The 19,446-nt window shown below is 47.3% G+C and overlaps 1 protein-coding gene across 1 annotated transcript in view; it reads right to left on the bottom strand.

The window, feature by feature from the left end:
• ARID1A (AT-rich interaction domain 1A) overlaps positions 1 to 17,595 on the bottom strand; it is a 1,380,737-nt gene extending 1,363,142 nt beyond the window's left edge. Inside the window, exon 1 of the mRNA XM_069622865.1 lies at positions 16,408 to 17,595. Coding sequence (XP_069478966.1) covers positions 16,408 to 16,977 — 570 coding nt within the window. The 5' untranslated portion in view covers positions 16,978 to 17,595. The remainder of the gene's footprint in view (positions 1 to 16,407) is intronic.
• Between the last annotated feature and the right edge of the window lie 1,851 nt (positions 17,596 to 19,446).

Raw genomic sequence — 19,446 nt, 5'->3', positions numbered from 1 at the left:
GTAAAAAGGATTTTACTCGCCAGAGTGCTATACCTGTACCAAGCGCCCCCGATTGAGATGCCAGACGCCCACTTCATGGAATTAAAACAAGGGATCAACAATTTTATATGGCAGGGGCAAAAGCGTACGGTCTCATACAAGATGCTTGCGAAGCTGAAAAGGGGTGGGGGGTTGTCAGATATGCGCACCTACTAAAGGATGGCACAATTCAGAGCACTGCTCCCCCACCTTAGATTAGATCTACAGAAGCAGTGTGTGCAAATTGACAGTTTCCTGTGGAGGCCAGTCTCCCTCGGAGAGTGGCTCTCAGCACTGATGCATACAATAACGAAGATAGTTGTCACATGTAATGGGCCCTCTATGGAGGGTAAAGAGGGGCGTGACGACATGGCCCTCCCCGCCGAGTCATACCCCCGATACAAGACCATATCCCGAATCATGCCAGATTCCAAAGCTGGTTTGATGCAGGTTTACAGAGAGTGGGCCAGCTGAAAAGGGGCAGCACAATATGCCACCATGCACACCCTAATCCTCACATGTGGCAGCACCCCTATGTCCACACGCACGCCACTGCCCCAAATATTGCATGTGGCAGCAGCCTTCCACCATGTCCGCACACACTGCAGCACACCACATGCTGCCCCCCCACATCATCACACAAAGTGGCATGTGCCACCCCCATATCTTCACACATGGATGCACCACATACACCCCCCCCCCCATCATTCCTCACACGTGGCAGCACACAACCTCACCACTGTTTCGCCCCCATATCCTGGCACACCCCATATCCTCACAGCCCCCCCACCCCATTTATATCCCCACGCACAGGTTTCACCATATATCTCCACATGGGTTTTCTCCCCCAATATATACTCCCACCCCGCATGGGATGCTCTTCTATTTCTCCCCCCAAAATATATCCCCACACAGGGTGTTCTCTCCTCTTCCTCTCCCCTTATCCCCATGTGTGATGCTCCCTCTTCTGCCCCCCACAAACACCCACACAGGGTGCTTCCCCCCCCCCCATATATACCCTCACAGAACCCCTCCCATATCTTGGCACATTCCCCCTAGCTTGGCACAAGGTGGCACATGCCCATATCTTCACACGGTAGGTGGTACATGCCGCCCCCATATATACACATGGTAGCACATGCCCCATCGCCACTATTTCTTCACACAAGGTGGCACAAGCCCCCCCTACATATCCTGGCACAAGCCCTATATCCTCATAACCCACCCATATAGATCCCTTCACAAGTTCACCCCCTCTATATATCCCCACATGGGTTTTCTCCCCCCCCCCCAATATATATATACCCCCCCCCACATGCGATTCTCTTCCACCCCCCGATATATCCCCACGCAGGGTAGTCTCTCCTCTCCCCATGTGTGGTGCTCCCTCTTCTGCCTCCTCCCCTGCACCCCGCCACACGGGGTGCTCTCCCCCATATATCCCCCCACACTGGGTCCCCCCCCCAATATGGTCACCCATATCCCCTGTGTGGCTGCAACATACATTGCCACGCACCCCCATATTCTCACATGTAGCACAGCCACACCCCCATATCTTTGCATGAGCCCACCCATCACTGCACGATGGGGGCACGTGCCCCCACCCGCTCCATATCCGGGCTCAAGCCCCATATCCCGACATCCCCTGCATTCATAAATATATCCTCACATGGGTTCTCTTCCCCCCAGACCCCTCCCAATATATATTCCCCCACATGGGGATCTCTTCTATTTCTACCCTCCCCCCCCATATATCTCCACACAGGCTGCTCTATTCTCTCCCCCATATATCCCCACACAGGGCCCCTCCATATATACCCCCCTCTGCCCCCATTTCCCCATATGGGGTTCTCCCCTCAAGACCCTCACGTGGTGGCACACAGACCCCCTCCCCCATGTGGCCGCACCAGACTGTCACACACCCCAAATCCTCCAACAAAGCACCGCCACACATCTTCCCCCTCCCCCATATTTTGGCACATGCCCCATCCCTCTGCATCCTAGTACATGGTGGCATCTGCCCCCTCATATCTTCACACAAGGTGACACATGCCCTCCACCCCTCATGGACCCCAAGCCCATTTATATCCCCACACAGGGTGCTCTCTCCTCTCCACCCCCCCATACAGCCCCCACACAAGCCCCTCCATAAGATCCAGTACCCCCCCACATGGTCACAAACACGGGCTCCCCCATATTAAACACACATGGTGGCATAGACATTTGTACATTTATAGACAGTACACAGAGCCCTCTGGCATCCAGTCACTAGTTCCAGAATTATGGAGGTAAAAAAAAATTAACAAATAAAAAAAAAAGGGGGGGGTCAGTTCAATAGTCTTGAGCTGTTTTCTAAAGTAGTTGCAAGACGGTTCAATTCACAGGTGGGGAAGGGGAAAAAAAAAATAATATATATATATATATATATATATATATATATATCACTCGAGGGCGAGAGCCCAGACAAATAAGCTGGAACCACCAGATCTAAACCACTTGAAACTAGAGGGGACTAGGCAGTGTTTGTAGTCTGATCTTGAAGAACTTGCCGAGGAGTGCTCTTTTATTTTGGCCACTAGATATTGCAGTGCTCATTGGAAAACAGCGGTGGGTTATCGATAGAATGTTAAAGTTGATTCTGTCCTTAACAATCGAAGGCAGCGGGCAGCTTTTCTCATCTAAAAAATGTGGACCTGTTCGCCAATGTGAAGTGCCACCTAAGGGTATGGTTTTGGATCGTTTGAACAAATTCTTTTCAGAGGTCCCACGGAGTAGGGAATTACAAGTTTCGACCCTATGAGGGCCCAGGCCACTTCCAGTCGGTTAGCAGTAGTGAGGAAAGGTTTGCTGGCGTTGATGAGCTTAGTGGCGTATACGGATGATGCAGCAATGCAATTGACGTGGCACATCATTGTCAAGGTAGACGCCAAGGGTCCTGGCAGAGGCAGCAACAGTGATGTTATGGCCATCAAGGTGAAAGATGCATTGGTCTGAGGTAGTTTTGCGAAACAGGCAGGAGGCCCGATGAGTAGCAGCTCCGTTTTTCAATCATTGAGGCAAAGGCTGTGTGTGGCCATCCAGGATTGGAACACTTTGTACACATATAGAATTAATTCTTTGGGTGGTCACCAGTGAGGTGAATGAGAATTTGGGTATCATCCGCATAGTTGGTGTATGAGATCCCAAGAGCATCAAGGCAGTCGAACAAGGGCGTTGTGTAAACATTGTGGAGCATGTGAGAGACACAGGAGCCTTGGGGTATCCGCAGATGTAGATGTTGGCTTGGCAGTGGGCTCACTGGTGAAGACTCAAGAGGATCTGTCATCTAGGAAAGAAGCAACCCAATTGGCATCTTCCAAGGATAAGTAGGCTGAAGAAATGAGGGAATAACAGAGGATCTCATGGTATATGAAGTCAAACAAAAGGTTATGCAATAAGAGCAGAGAGAGGGCACCCTGATCATTAGCATTGTCAAGCTGTTTTTTTTCCATTAAGCCGAGGAGGGCTCTTTCAGTCCCATACTTCAGGCGGAAGTCTGATTGACGAGTCCCCAGAACGTGGTGGCGTTCTAGGAACAACTGGATTTGAAGGTAAACCACCATGTCCGTGATTTTCATAAGTGGACTGTTGTGATGGGTCAATAGTTGTTGGGGATGGCAGGCTCACGTTTTTTTTTCTTTAGCAGCAGTGATAGTCAAGATTCGTTCAAGGTGGGCGTGACGGTGCAGGTGGCAAAGAAGGAGTTGATGATGGCAACAATAAATGCAAGTAAAGGAACAATGCATTCCTTAACCAAGGAAGCTGGGCAAGCATCTCCCTTGCAGCGCGAAGATTTGAGCCCAATGATGGTGTTAGCAAGGGTTGACATACTAATTGGTTTGAACTGGAAGGGTGGGATGTCGCATTGGGTTGTGAGTAGAGCAGCTAGAGCACAGGCAGCTGGTATGGATGATTGTTTAGCTCTTACTTTAGCTTGAAGCTGTGTGATTTTGCCTGCAAGGGGGTCTTGAATCTTATTGCACCAGGCATGGTCTTTCGCGATAACGTAGGTGGGGAGAAGGGGCCTTCCAGTTCCCAGAGAATGAATTGTTCACGAGAGCTAGGAGGTAGCTGTAGAGATTCTTGCATTATAGGAGGCTGTAGAGATTCTTGCATTATAGGAGGCTGCTTTGGAGCCAAGGGCAACTGTTTGTAGAGACAGCTTAAGAAAGATGGTTTTTGTTGGATAAGGTCGGGCTTTGAGCCAAGTGGCTTCTACTGCTTTTTTGGCAGCTCAGACAGAGAGGCAGGGTGAACCAAGAGTTGAGGTGTGGCAGATTCATAGTCTTTCAGGCCTTGACGGGTGAGAGATGGTCTACAGTCCTATTGAGCAGATTGTAATGTTTGACTAGGGAGGTAGTATCCTGGGAGGAAGGGGTAGTTTGAGGAGTGGGATGACCTTACCACAAATTAGATTACGTGTGCTGCATGCCATAGTGGTTGGCAGGCCTGGCGCATTCGCAGACAAAGGGTAGTGTGAAGGAGATGGTGCGGTGGTCCGAACAAGCATGGTTGGTTAGAGAGGATGGAAAGGTTGCTTTTGTGGCCCAAACAGCCAATCAAGGATGCAGCAATGGGAGTGAGTGGGCTCCGTGATAAGTTGGGTGCAGCCTAGGTATCTAGAGTTAACCCAAAATAATTCAAGCGACACAGGTATGAACCTGAACTCTCACATTTAAGTGAGGTCCTAAGCAGTGACCTCCCAGCTCAGCACCAACAACAGACTCTCCTGGAACCTGGAGCTGCCCCAAAACCTAGACCTCTGCCAACACCACAGGTTCCAAGAGTGAACATCTCGCCAGAGCAACAGTGAACTTATTTACACATCACAACCAACATTAACTATGTACAATGCTCGAGAGTTATTGCTGGTCAAGGCGTAGCCTTATCTATACTATGCTTGGTAATCAATGCTGGTCAGGATGAACAAGAGAGGTCCACATCCCAACACCTCCCCGCCTTTCACCAACCACTCTTTCAGTGCACCTCTTTATCACCACCATCCTCGCCTTGCTCCACACACCACCTCGGACCATGATAGATTCACCCAAATCCTTTACTGCTCCCATTCCCTCCGAACACCTGGAATCTTCTTTCCTCACCTTGAGAGATAGTTTCAACTTGACCACATCACCCGGACTCAGACAGACCATCCAACAACAATTCTTCACATCAAATCTTCCATTGGCCTTCTCACCGCAGACGCATCTTCTGTCATTGCTTTCTCTTCTATTTTCTCACACCTCTATCTGTCCATCCAACCAGAACACAAGTGTGTAGTAGGATTTCTCTCCCTCTCAAAACCTCAAACAGTGCCACTCCCATGACAGTGTGGGGCGCTAACCTATACTGAAAGGTCCTCACCATAACCACCCATATCCAACCCCCCCCACCTGTGACCACTGCAATCCTAATGACATCCATCAACATGTGATTAAACCTTTCCATGCACCCATTGCCTTGGGGATGATACAAAGCAGTATTCACCTGTTGTATACCATACCTCTCCAAAAATTATTTAAAAATCCCTCAACATCAATTGAGCCCCATTTTCCGACAAACACTACAAAAGTCTCCAAAAACCTAGTGATCCTACTGGAAGTCACTTCCTTTTATACACAAACCTCCAGCCACTTAAGACAACATGTCCATAACAGGTAGCTAGGTGTCCTCGGTCCCTCTAATATTAAAGGGGCCCAACAGATCTAGTGCAGTCTCATCCCATGACACTTTACGGCACTCATGTACCTTCTTGGGTGGCTTACACACTGTAGTCCCTTTATCGCCATCTCTACAATCGGAGAACTCTCCATGACTTCCACTTCCTGGTCTAAACCAGGCCACCAAAAAGCTGCTCCGATGAGTGATTTTGTCCTTGCCAAGAAAAAAATGTCCTTTGTGGCCCAACTCCATAACGGAATGCCTCATCTCTTCGGAAACCACCAGCCTGTGCCCCCCATGCATAAATAAGACTAATACACAATTCAACTTACTCTCCTGTATTTATTAACCTTCTCATCTCCACATGCATTGGAATTCTTACATGCTAGTTCCAACATCGCCTGACACACCTCATCCAGGATGCACGCTTCCTCCCAATCCATTTGATTGATGCACTTTAAAAATACCCGAAATTCTCTTCAATTCCGTCCTTTTCATAACAAGCCACTGAGCACTCAACTGCTGATCTAGACAATGCATTTGCTACTACATTAGTTCTCCATTGAACATGTTCTACCTGAAACTAATCCTTGCATATTGCTCACCCATTTCATGATCCTGCGACACATTTTGTAGGCCACTCTTATTAAATATATTCACCAGTGGTGTATGACCAGTTCTCACTTTGAACTCACCCCCAAAGATACATTTTTAACTTTCCAATCACACACACACAATAATTACCAGTTCCCCATCAACACTGCGCCAAGACCACCATCGATCATCAGTATACATTACTGCCTTACCATTTTCTTCAAATCCAGACAATATCAGTGCTTGGATTACATTTTAACACTGTCAATCTCCTTGGTGCATGCTTCACTCCACTCAAACAGCACAGCCTTCCATGCGAGTTTCCTCAAATTGTGTGTCTTGGCTGCAGGTTTTTCAACAAACTTGCTATAGAACTCCAATAGTCCTGAAAAGGAAGCCACCTCCTCTTATTCTTCAGTTCCAGCATGGTCGTAATAGCCTTAACTGTATCATTTTTTTGGGTTTCACACCATTTCCACATATCTAATGACTCAAATGTCACATTATCTGCTCTGAATGCACACGTCCCCCTGGCAATTGTTAACCCAGACTCCGAGAATCTCAAGTACGCTTCTCAAGCGACCATCGTGTTCCTCTGCCATACCACCACACACCAGATCATCAGCTTGACAAAAGATCACTCCTTTTTCATTCCCCAGCAATGTACGCATTACATTCTGAAACACACCGGCAGCCAACACCAGACCAAAGGGCAATGGCCTGCATTTTAACAGACCAATAGGTGTTATGAATGCTGTCAAATACACAGATTCCCAATGCAAATATCTTTGGTGATAAGCTGCCCTTAAAAAATCTTTGCTCCAACCACTCCTGCCAGTAGGTCATTAATGTTGGTTAACGGACATTTTTCTGCATTTTTCTATTGAGATTCCTAAAATCGATGCACAACCTTACAGTACCATTGGATTTCTTCACTACTACAATTGGGCTGACCCCATTCTCCAGCATTGATTTTCTCAAGGATTCCTTCATTTTCCATGCATTTAATTTCCATTTCAACTGCTTTTCGTAAGGCCAGCGTTACTACTCGAAATTTTGAAGATGTTGGAACTGCTCCTCTCTTGAATCTTGTTCCATGTACAAAGCCTTTGAAATGACCAAGTTCCATTTTGAACACTTACAGATAGTAGGACACACCATCTTCGCTGGTCTTCCCTCCTTGAGCCAACAGTACTTGCTCAGGATGACAGACATCAAGTATAATGGATAACTCTGCTTGTCATCCCGGGACAACGGCTCCCCACCTTTCCTTGCCACGTAAACCACACTGGTGGTCTTCCAGTCTTTGAACCATAGTTCTGCTTCAAATTGTCCCATTGTGTCAATAGGGACATCTCCAAACACATTTGCTTTGACCTCCTCCACGGTACAAACACTGAACCCATTTTTTCCACATTCCTTCACTGATTAAAGTATAATCTGTCCATCAACATAGACACTTGCACCCCATGGTTTCCTTCTTTTCAACTTATCAGAGACTGCCTGGACTGAATACACAACTTCCTTCCCCATATACTCAGTCATCACTGTTGCCTTCTTCATGAACTTCTCTCAGTTGGCCAAAAGACTTAAAATGTATGCAGCAACATATTAAGTGTCCTTTCTGCACACAGTCCCGGCAAATTATGTGCACAGCTACACACCTGGTCATTCACCAAACGTGTGCTACTTCCATACCTGTAACATCTCTTGCCCTGCATGAATCTGGACTTCACTGTGGGAAGACGCCAGCTCTTGGTGCTTCTGAGTATTACTTCACTTTCTTTTACTACTTTATTATTATTCTCTCCCTTCCCCCCCCCCACTCCCTGCCCACTGCTTTTCAATAGTTTTATTGATTGTTCCTTCTGGTAATCTCCTTTGCGTCCATCACTCTTTTCTGAATGAAGTGCTTTAATGCATGACTGTGTGCTCTATATTTTTAGCAATTGCTACTGCTCCGTCTAGCATGGGGTTGCATTCTCTCCACATCTCCTCCGATTTTATTGTTCATGCATTTTATCATTAGTTGCTCTCGTAAATGCTCAGTGTGTGTAATGACATTTGACCACTAATCCCCTCAGAATTGGGACAAAAAAAAAAATTCCATTTCTTCAATTCTCAAGTTTTCTGTTCTCTGGTAGCAAAATGATAGCGTGGCAAAATTATATTTTCTTGCACTTTGTAATGTTTGGCAATGCTTCTTTTATTTGGACTCACATCACCAATACCTGTTGGCTATGGCAATTTCTTTAGGACATCTTGTCCAGCTGACCCCAAACAGTGAATTAATAACACTTCCGTCTTTCCATTTGAGTAATTCAGGGCAAACACTGCCAGCACTTATTTCGAGAATTCATCTCACCAGCCACATCACCGTACTTTTGGTTCACCTGGTGATGGCAATAAAAATATTGGCCCCAGAACATTAGCCATGTTACGTCTGTTCATGATTAGCCCTCAATGGTGCTGTGCGTGCAGTGGCTACTTTGTTATTCCAGCTCAATCAGAATTTTAAAATGCTTGCATCACTGTAACGAGGAAGATGCCATCAGCACGAGGATGGCCTTTGGTTTATATATTGTGGTTTCCAAAATGGGCACACATTCTAGTGTGCTTTAGTCAGATTCCCTAGTAACATCGCAGCACCTGTTATTTAACACAGCTCCTGCATCATCCGCTGTCTTTACTCTGCCCCGACCTCGCAGCTGCCGCAGCCCATCACACCTGCACCTCACAGTCAACCTCCACTTTCTCTATTACACACCCATCTTCTGATGTTTAGGCGGATCTGCTTGCCGTCTTCTGGCACTCTACGCTGTGAGCGCCCTTCCTTCTCCTTGGTTGGAGCGGCAACCTTGTTCATACAGCCAGAGGTCGCTGCTCCCCAGCCTGCGCATCACCAGTTGAGAGTGAACCCAAATGATTCAAGCGACAACGGTATGACCCTTAACTCACATTTATTTAAGTGAAGTCCTGAGCAGCGACCTCCAAACTCAGCACCTACTTCAACTGACACTCCTGGAACCTGGAGCTGCCTCACAATCTAGACCACTGCTAACACTCCAGGTGTCAAGAGTGACTATCTTGGCAGAACAGCAAACTTTGTTACATGTAAATAACATTAACTATGCACAATTCTTGATAGTTATTGCATGTCAAGGCGTAACCTTACCTATACTATGCTTGGTAATCAATGCTGGTCGGGATGATCAGGAGGAACATGAAAGATCTACTATTCCAACACTAGGGCTGTCAAGGAAGAGCAATATGGTGGTGGCATCCACGTAAGAGGCGTCATCAAACCCCAGATTGAGGTCAACTAGGAGTTGCATCGAAGGCTTACTGTTGGACGAGATGAGCAAGGTGAAGTCCTCCTCAAAAGGTGGAGATGGAACCAGGTGGGCAGTACATAAGGTGGATAGTGAGGGGGGGGGGGGGCATTGTGCGAGTATAAAGAGTTTCACAACTGGGGAGTGAGGTAGAGTTTGTGACGTACAGCACATAGGAGCCCTTGTAGATAAGAGCCACCATGCCTCCTTTTTTGGTGCACTATCGCACTGAAACATAGCCAGTAGGAACAGTGATGGATAAGGCAGAGGTAAGCAACATTTCTGTCAAGGCAAGGACATCCAGATTATCTGTGGTGAGGAGGTAAAGAATTTCATGTGGGTGGGCCATGACTGACCTAGTATTTAATACAACACACCGGAGGGATGTGTAGGCAGGTAGCGCTGTGGGTGTAGCAGCATGTTTAGTTCTGCTTTGAGAGCATGGTATAGCCCTGGGCAGAGAGGGGAAATTACATAGCCTCACTCCAGCATAGCACCCCATCCTCATCAGACATGATCAGGCGCTTCCACTGGGAAACGCAACGCATTCCACAAATCCAACTTAGACGCAAGATGCAAACACATAATGGTGTCCGTTATCTATGAACCCCACCCCTCGCTTAGAGGTGTACTAACGTGTATAGAGATTGTCTCAAAAAGAGTTAAAAAAAATCATATAGGTGTGCTTATTCTGCATCAGTTAGGCCGGGGAGCCAAAAGTAGCTCCTGGTAACTGTAGGTGTCAAGCTAACTAGGTTTTTCAAGTTTACAAGTAGAAGCTAAATACCTCCCCTCAATTTCAAACCCTACACATGGCACACACCAAGCATCCCTCAATCCTTAAACATATCAATCCTCACGCACACAACCCCCAATCTTCATGCATGGCCCACAGTCATACATTTCCCCAATCCGCATGCGTGTCTGACACACACGACATTCAGACCTCCGAGCATGTCAAATCACCCCAAAATGACTCCACCCAGCACCCCAAATGGCACACTTTGTCATCCCTATGGCAAATACCCACTTTTCCCCTTTCCCCCCCACACCGTCACACTTGGACACCACCACCACCTCCGACATTGCGCACAACTCTCCTCCCCATGGCATAGCACATGCTTCCCCACCATACTGAAATGGAGCCGCTTGCTCTCATACTCACAGGTGGAACAAACCCACTTCTTACACTTGGCGCGCACAGACCTCGCAGATGGTAGCAACGCCCCCAAAGCAACCTCATTCCCTACATGAATAATTCCACCTGTGGAAGCAGTAACTGTTGCCTAGTACAGGGTTGTCCCAACTCCAGGCCTTGAGAGCCAGATCCATGTCAGGTTTTCAGGATACCCCCTCATTAATATCCTGGAGATAAATTTGCGTAGAATGATTCTAAACATATGCACATTTTGCCTCATGACTATTAATGAGTGATAAATATCTGAAAACCTGTCAGGATCCCAGGTCTGGAGTTTAAACAGTTTCCCCAACACTACATTCCACTGACAACCACTTTTACACATGCAAATTCATTTGTGAGTAATAATTGTCTACCAACACCAAACATGCCACTCCTTCACTCAACCACAGTGATGAGTTATGCAAGTCCTTCTTAAGGCGAGGCAGTCCAACATTCCACACATCCTTAAAAACGTGCACTTTACCAAGCGGAGGGGGTCATGTACTTATCCCCAATCAATGGAGTTGAACTACTCTAGAGACAGATTTTATAGAGTTCTCACTAATTCTCCTTTATGCATTTCTGCCCCCACCCTTCCTTCTTTCTTTCTTCTAAAATGGATTAGGTGTCCCAGCCCATTGACCATTTCTGGCGCATCTGCACATCTTTTTGTTTATCAACACTCAAAAAGTTCCTTTGTGCCTTCAAGATCTGATCTGCTTACCCTTTCTTCTCCAGGTTCCTCAATGAAGGTCTCCAAAAACAGAACCATATAATTTGTTCATCCCCTATGAAGTGGCAGCTTTCCCAACGAAATAACCTGTGAACTTGTTAGTAGACACCAACCTACCTCCAGAGGCGTTTCATAGTCAATTCACATTAGCAGCCAGCTATTGGGGTTACTATACCAAATTCACTCGCTCTCAGATATTTTGGCATAGCCACTTACATTTGTCACTTAAATTTGTAAAATAACAGCAACTCATTGCAGATGGCCTTTTTGTGGCTCCCGACTGAAAGCAAATTTAATTGTGTGTTGGGGTTAGGAACGCTGGCCCTGGGCGTCAGAAAGCAGACCCAATTTGTCCTCCATACTAATCCAAAAATAAAAAGGCAGCGAGTGATAAAAACATGCAAATACAATATTTTGTAAATAGGTACACTAGAAAATAGGAAAGGTTTGCTGCACGCACAAAATGGGCTGCATGTGTGATAATCTTATAGCATATTTGAGTCCAATCCAAATGTATGCTTCACTTTAGATCTTATCCTGATTTGTTACAGGGAGTCAGTCCACAAAAAAAAACAACGTACTTTTTTTTGCATACACTTGTTACCTTCCAATGCTTATCAGACGCTACCCTGCTGAAGCATCTGTACGCCACTACGTGCCATCTGTAGTTCCAGAAAAGCAGATTGCAGTGACAATTACACTTTACTCTTGTCGTTCCATGGTACGATCGCTTTGCAGTGAATGATAGCAGCTTACCTGGCAGTCCCCAGAACTACCATGAGCAGGCTAGTGACCAAGGTAGCAGCCTTTTTTACAGGATGCCTAACGAGGAATCGTCATAGACCATAGCACAAGATGCATTCCTCTTTTTATTTTGGAAAGCAGCCAATACTTCAGCCCTGAAGCAGAGCAGATACTCGAAACATGTCTGCTGGGCACATAAGTTTGATTGAGGAAACTGGGATCACTTATTGCCAGTATCACCCATAACAATTGGGTTGATGCATCAACTCTTGTCATTAGTCAGTCCACATATCATTGGAATTAACAAAATTAACGCAATGTTATCATTACAGTTCTAATGTATTAATCTGTGTACCTACGATCACTCTTCATTGTTTCAATCCAAATAGTAATTTCAACGGTCATCCAGTCAATATATCTAACACATTACAGAGATGTAAATTTCAGAGTGGACCATATCAGCAAAAAACATTGCAAACATATTAAATAAAGGGTGGTGGTTAAAGTGGGGTGCAAAAAAACTGGGGTAGAGGGAGTTGGGTGTGGCGTTTGTCTCCGATGAAATTTACCACTGTAATTGTTTTCAGTAAGATCACATGTAACCATTTCAATTATACCAATTAAAAATGGAAGTAATCATTTTTGTAAAGTTTGTGTGAGGTGCCTGGTATGACAATTTGTTTGAACATTAAATAAATCCCTTTGGATGCGCCAGGGAGATACGCCTCTGGCCTTTCTCAAGTGCGACTCACAGCATTTCCTCAAAATACCCCCCCCCCCCCCATTTGCAGCGCAATAGACCGGCACACTCCCAAATCCCCAGATTAAACTCGGTTAAGGGGAAACGTGTCTCCCTCTATTCTGTAGTCTTCCTCGGAGGAGGGTGTCCCTGCAAGGGAAGTGTTGCACGTTTATTAACTTGAGATAGCAGGTAGTACACAACATGCGTCACGTTAGCCCCAAACAACCTGCCAAGTGTTTGATTAGCTGTGTTTTTTATTTTTCTTATATCTTGGGAAGAAAAGCACAGCTAAACTTCACTGAGGATACCCAATTAGGTCGAAACCATTTCTGCGGTTACTACTTGTGAACCCGAGGAAAGGTGATGTGGCTTGGCTTAAACCTGCCTCCTTGACAAGTTGCATAAATTTCACAAGGGTCCGAACCAAGCGGTGCAGAATAATTTATAGTGTGTATGACGGATGCAAAGCAATCTATCCCTGACGAAACGGTACCGCACAAGCAGTTTACTCGCTTCCCAAAGCCACACCCCCCTGTTAAGATTAAAAGGCAACTAGATGGATCAGAATGACAGCTTAAAGCAAGGCACACTCCCCAGATCCCTACACTCCACACTAAACTGTTAATACAACTACCCTAAAATGACAGAGTGTTGGGACACGAAAGCACTAGGAGGAGGAGAACAGCAGCTCAAATGCAGCATAAGGGATCCAACCCTGTGAATATTTGAAGAAGAACAGTAGTACCAATGCAGCATAAGGGATCTAACCCTGTGAATATTTTTGCAACAACTGGGATCTAAGCCAGTGAATTGGACACTTGGGATTAAACCCATTTATACTTTTTCAGGTAGTATATTGGCCAGGAATTGAGTGCACGCCTCACCCCTCTTTTTACCCTAAAATGACAACCATGCTTGTTGATCAGGCGCGCCCCACTACTTTGTTTTATAAAATAAATGATACACCCACACTTTAATGCACCACATTTAATGAAAGAAAAGAAACGTAGACTACCACACAAACATAGGATGATAAAAACAATGGACTAATGAATCCGTGTCGGGCGATATATAACCAAGGGTCATGTTTACATTCCAGCTGGTTCATCGCCTTCATATTGCTAGAAAAAAAGCACCGAAATCGATTAGCATCAATCGTCTTCACCGCTTAAGGAAAAAAATAAGCATAGCTTTCAGTGTAGCATGTTTAAACGGACCAGCACATTGCAGCTTTCCGTATGTTTTGAACCATGATCCATCAACCTTTACTAGGAGTCCTATGGCTGATGGTACTTCTAGTCCAAGATGCCCGGAGAGCCAAAACGTTGCAGATCCGTGGCGTGTAATACCAACAGTGCATTTACTTTGGCGAAGACCATGTCATTTGCCACTACCCATGGGCATAGTCTGAAAAAAAGATGGGCTCGGGTAGCCCGCTAAAGTTTTAAAATCAAAACCGAAGAAAAAAACACAATTAGAACGTTGACAACGGAAACGCAGCTATGGTTCACTTTTATTCAGAGATGTTCAATTTGGTGTTCAATCATCCAATCGGAACACACCATACCATGATTCACGATAGTGGCAAGCAGGCGTGGTTCCTGAATTTGTACGGCTGTAGTTTCCCCGCGCACTTAACTGAGAGGGGAAAAAAGCAACAACAACAAAAACAAACACACAAAGGAGGCCTGTAGGGCTGAGCGATTCAGATATAATGCTCATAGCATAATCCATATACGAGTAGAGGCACGGTGGGCCAACAGCTTCACTGCATACAACTAAAAAGGAAAATTGAAGTTTGGGTGCCACAAATGCGAAACACCCTACCTACCATTCGGTTACAATATGTGCCCCACGCCGCTTTCGGTAGGAATACGTGCAAAAAAACACAGCTGAGACAGTTGTTGCACATACACACAATGAATGATCTGGTCATTTTAACGTCAAAACTGGCCAATAGCCCATTAGAAATCTGCAAGGAGGCCAAATCAAACCTAAACTAGTGCAGTACACATGCATAACAAAAACACGTTCACTCTAAAGAGGAGAGACCGAGGACAAATAGAGGCTGGGGTGCAAGTATGGTCCGCTTGCCAGTCCCGCGGCTACTGTTGCAATCTGCACATGCCCCCGCTGATACGAAGCCAGAAACTCCCAAGGTCACTACCGTAGCACAACGAAACGAGGGCTCCTCCTGGGATGAGGATGGCAGAGTGGATCGTCAGTTCATCAGCAGGGTGGTTGGCCCATTACATCAGAGGCAATTATAAAAGGCCAGGAGAAAGAGCCAATCAAATCACACACAGGATGTCAACCTAAGACCAACTGTCTCCTGCCTCTGACAGAAACACTTTTACCTCCATAATTCAAATCTCAAAGCAATCCGCACAAGTCCGATCACAGTACTGTTGACTGTGCGGCCGTGTAGCCCAACGCACCAGGGTACATACAAACACCCACCCCATTCGCAAGCAGAATATGACAGCCCCTCCTCCAACCAGGACAGCCGTCCTGCAGACTCCCTCCCCCACCCAAGAGCACATCTGTCAGGGGTGTGAGAAGCACAAGCCCCTAATAAGCGCTCAGACTGGCAACAACCCCAGAGCCTCTGGGGACCACTGCAAGGCATGGAGCAACCTCGGCTTCCCAATCAGCGCTCCCAGAAAGCAGAGGGTGATAAAAGTACATAACTCTTTAAAAAATGCGAGTATTATCCAAATACGAGAGCGCACAAGCAGCCATTTTAAAGAACACACAATAGACTAGTAAGAGCTGAGGAAAGGGTGCAAGTACACACCCCTCTTGACAAATCATAGCGAGGTCAAGAAGCATTCTTGCCTTAAAAAAAATTAAATAAAACAGCTTGTGGGTTCGCTTATGGTACCCAATGAACTCGGTACCCACTAGAGCACACAACTGATGCCCGTCACCACCTGCTCCATGTAGCAATCAAAATGCTAACCAGCATACTACACCATTGGCACGGTACACCACCACCACCCAATGTGCACAGGTGGCGTAAACAACCTCCATGTACAAGGTCTGCATGCCACACAAACACCGATATTAACATAAACCCTTCATCCGACAACAGTCACATCTGTCAACACTAACATACACACGGTGCTGCCCCATATGCCCCTAGCGACCCCACCACACCCAAAACTTTTAGGCGAATTCCTGCATGCCCTCTATGCATTTGATCGGCATTGCCACAGAACCGGGTCATATATTGGTGCTAGTTCTTACCAACCGTTCTAGGGGGCATATACCCGTTTGAGAATCTAGTGCACGCCTTGCAATACATTGCCACTATATAGGTTATTCTGCACACATCTAGCCTGCGCACCCCGCCACCCTTTACCTGTGGGGTCCTGGGCAAGGGCTGCCCGCTGCTGCCAGGACTGGCAGGTCCGTGGTGGCCCCTCTGCTGCGTGGTCCCCCAGCCTCCGGCCCCTGGTGGAGCGCCATACTGTGGCGTGGGCGACCCGTCTGCACCCTCCGCAGGGTAGCCAGGGTAAGCACGGGCAGGTGCGGTGAGTAGTTGGTTGAGGGTTGGAGTGGCTGTAGGGGAGCCCCCAAGGAAGCGCTGCGGAGCCCCCGGGTAGGGTTTAGCCCGAGGGTACGGTGGGTAGGCCCGGCCCGGGTACGGCGGGTATGCAGGATAGTAGGGCTCCGGTGGCTCGCGATAGGGCGTGCCGTACCCCCCAGGAGGATAGGTAGCCGGTTCCGGGGGGCTGCTGGGCCCGTTACTCTCGGGGGCTACCGACTCCCCGCCACCAGGGGGTGAGGCTTCATCCTCGTCGGGTCCGCTCTCGGGCCCGCTGTCGGCGGCCGCCTCGCCCGTCTCCTCGGAGCCCCCACTCGGCTTGAGTTCCGGGGGGCTCCCAAGGCCGGAAGGGGGGGCGGCAGCCGAGGCCACCTGGGCGGCCATCTCCGTGAGCAGGCGGGGGCTGCTCAGTGCGCAAGAGGCCTGCTCCTGGCCCCACGGCCCCGGCGCATTCCCCCCGCTGCCAGGAGTGAGGGGCTTGACTGGGGGACGCCTCTGTGGCGAGGAAGTAATCTGGAAGAAATGTTGCTATGAACCCGTCAGAGGCGAATTGCTAGGCCCAAAGTGGGGGGCCGGGAAGAAAGGTGGAAACACAGGGGGAGGAAGAGGGGTACTGTGGTCCGCTCCCACAGCCCAGGCAAGGGTAGGCCCAAGTAAAGAGGGGGGGGGGGTTATCGATGAGGCGGGGGCTGATGGGCACAGGGGTGGCTGCGGGCTGGGTAGCCAAAAAGGATCCTGATTTCCGCTTGTCCGGTACCCCCCTGCCCGGTCCTGAACAGCCGCTCCTCTTGCTATTGCGCTCTCAATCCGACACGAGGCTCAGCGGCAGCTCTGCCATTTTACCGAGAGCCGCGGAGCACGCGGAAACGCGGAGCGGAGCCAGCGCCGGTCGGAGCGGGACCGGCCCGGAGCACAAAGAACAGCCAGCCCAGGCACGCATAAGAACCGGAGCGGAGTACAACGGGAGCCGGCCGCACAAAGAGCCGGAAACCGGGCTATGATCCGAGTGGAGCGGGGCCGGAAACAGGGAACCCAACCGAGGGAATAGACGAAACACGGATCGGAGTATACTGGGAGCGGAGTCTGCCAGAGAAAGTTCTCACAGAACACAGGCGGGGAGACAGGGAAGACCCGGCGAAGGAGTTTCAGAGGAGCTGATCCATGAAAACAAACACTGAAGAACGGAGCATGGGCAAGAGCACAAGACAAAATTGAAAACCCTGAACGGAGTCAACTGACCCGGCGCTCTCTCGCACACAGTACAAAACGAGTTGCTAAATACAGGGCGCATTGCTTGGAGTAGCATCTTAGTTGTCAGACAACGTGGATTCCGAGCTGATCCGCCAGCGTGTAAGGGAGACCAGCATAGGCTGCTATAAAATTATCTTGACGGAGACTACTCTCTTGGTACATTTACAGAGGGGTGGGGGTTAAAATTAAGCCTGTCACATGGGGCGCCGGAGAAAGCAAACGTCTTTCTGACAGTTTTGATGTGTCAGTGTTTTTTAATACCGAGGGTGAGCCTAATTTCTCCATTTTCTCTGGTTGAAAGTATAGTCATGGTTTGGATTGAGTCTTGGTCAGTGTTATCTTACATTAGAGCTTGTTTCACAGGGTCATCGCTGTGATGGGCCACAGTGTGCAATAGCACCTGTAGCATTCCAAGTGCCAAATGGGATTAACAAATAAATGGTCTCAGGCCCAAATAACTGGACAGACTTAAAGAATATGGCAAAATACTACTTTATTATCAGTTCAATAAAGTAGGGAAACCTGGTGAACAGATTGTAGCTCACACACTCTCATCGCACTTCCATTACACAAAACGCGTTATACCTTGATGTACATCAGCTATGACGTCATCCTACATGGCAAACAGTGAAAACCTATTGGGCGGAGGGATTGGTTAAGGGAACATATATATGGTTCATATACCTGTTAGAATCATCATTTGCTTCCCCATATCGGGAAGGCACGCCATGAACAACCGCTAGGTAAAATACAGATAATAGCATAATACCAAAAGCGGATAGGCTTATGCAACAATGTATTGTCCACCATCACATATAGCCTCATGATTGGTTGGCACTCTTCCAATCTTGGACATTCGGTTACTTAGCAGCACCTAAGCAACAAAACCCAGGTGCAGGGGAACAACGTCAGACAACCGCCTATCATAGCTAATTAGCCTACCATCTCTCATCAGTTAGGCCATCAGCCAAGGCTTCATCTTTGTAGTTGACCATGCTGGCTGTTCTCTTCCTCTGAACTTTAAAGGGAGTGAAGGTAAATTGCTATCTTCGTATGGAGCTTCATGAATAAGCCTTGTCTTCTGTTCTTGCAGCACATGTGAAAAGACCAAGATTTTGTCCATTCTGTCCCTTTATTTAGTGCTATTTGATTCAAATATATTGGGTGATATTACCCTTCTTGACCTCTGGAGACTTTGGTGCTCATCCTACATGTGTTTTCTGCATCTTTTATTGTTCAATATTTATTTATTTATTTGTGTATTTGTATAGCACACCTAACCCGCAGGCATCTGGGCGCATCTCTTCGCAGTTAATGAAGGATACAACAGCAGGGTATAAGAAAGACAGTTGAGAAGGGAGCAAGTTGAGCAAGAAGCTAATACACATACAGTTAGGTATACAGTACAGAATACTTTAAAGCAGGTGGGTGTCCGTAAACATAAGTTTCTCGTGTGAGATTGCCAATACATTACTGTGCAAAGAGCCACATTTTCAGGCTTTTTCTAAAGGTACAGAATGAGTGTTCGGCCCTTAAGGATAATGGTAAAGTGTTCCAGAGTTTAGCAGCTACCACTGGGAAGCTGCTGCCTCCAGCTTCCTG

Source organism: Ambystoma mexicanum, chromosome 11 (genome assembly GCF_040938575.1).
Source record: "Ambystoma mexicanum isolate Mex_15411 chromosome 11, UKY_AmexF1_1, whole genome shotgun sequence".
NCBI lineage: Eukaryota > Metazoa > Chordata > Amphibia > Caudata > Ambystomatidae > Ambystoma > Ambystoma mexicanum.
This window is presented reverse-complemented; position numbering and strand designations above follow the sequence as displayed.